General features: G+C 52.2%; 1 protein-coding gene across 1 annotated transcript in view; it reads left to right on the top strand.

The window, feature by feature from the left end:
* Positions 1-125: 125 nt before the first annotated feature.
* Positions 126-705, top strand: part of PPTG_24310 (hypothetical protein) — a gene marked incomplete at both ends in the record, with an annotated part of 4,422 nt that continues 3,842 nt past the window's right edge. The window contains one exon of the mRNA XM_008916322.1: positions 126-635. Coding sequence (XP_008914570.1) covers positions 126-635 — 510 coding nt within the window. The remainder of the gene's footprint in view (positions 636-705) is intronic.

The raw sequence follows: 705 nt of genomic DNA, 5'->3' as shown, positions 1-705 counted from the left end.
CGCTGTTGAGTCTAGTGGCAATACCAGCTGCGATATGGTTTGTGCAGGAACCCGAACTTGCAGATCATGTACCGCAATTCAGTGAGTACATCCGTGCTTTGTGGATTCTGATCCAAAACTCGGCTATGGTACAGGTTTTGGCCTATCGATTCTTCAGCGGCATCTTTGACGGCTTCACAGTCACTGCGGGCGATCCGATTCAGCGATACTGGGCTCGTGTCCACCCGCTAAACGAGAGCTTGTTTTCCGTGATCGGGCTTGTCGTTTTCAGTGTGGCTCTGTATGTGACGAAAAGCATTGGTTTGGGCTGGAGTTGGCATCGCGTTATCGCGTGGACGACCGTGTCAGTGATTGTTTTGGACGCCATCGTGGGGATGCTAACGATTTGGGACGTTTTGCGGAGCCAGTGGTTCTGGTTGGGCACTCCGATCTTGGAGGAACTTCCACAGGCTATGAATTTCCTTGTGTCCACATTTGTTGTGGTGGAGCTAGCCGAGCTTGGTAATGAAGCTGCTGTCTATGGCTTACTGACGACGGTGAGCAACCTATCCAGTCCGTTCGCCTCGTGCATCTCCAAAAATGTCAACGCGCTTTTCGACGTGGGTGTGGCTGACATTATCCGCGACTCAAAGCACGTGCGTTGGCAAGTCACATGGACGTTCGTGATTGCGTATATCATGAAGTTGCTGTCCCTGGCGTGGCTGC

This window comes from Phytophthora parasitica (genome assembly GCF_000247585.1).
Source record: "Phytophthora parasitica INRA-310 unplaced genomic scaffold supercont2.82, whole genome shotgun sequence".
Taxonomy (NCBI): domain Eukaryota; phylum Oomycota; class Peronosporomycetes; order Peronosporales; family Peronosporaceae; genus Phytophthora; species Phytophthora nicotianae.
This window is presented reverse-complemented; position numbering and strand designations above follow the sequence as displayed.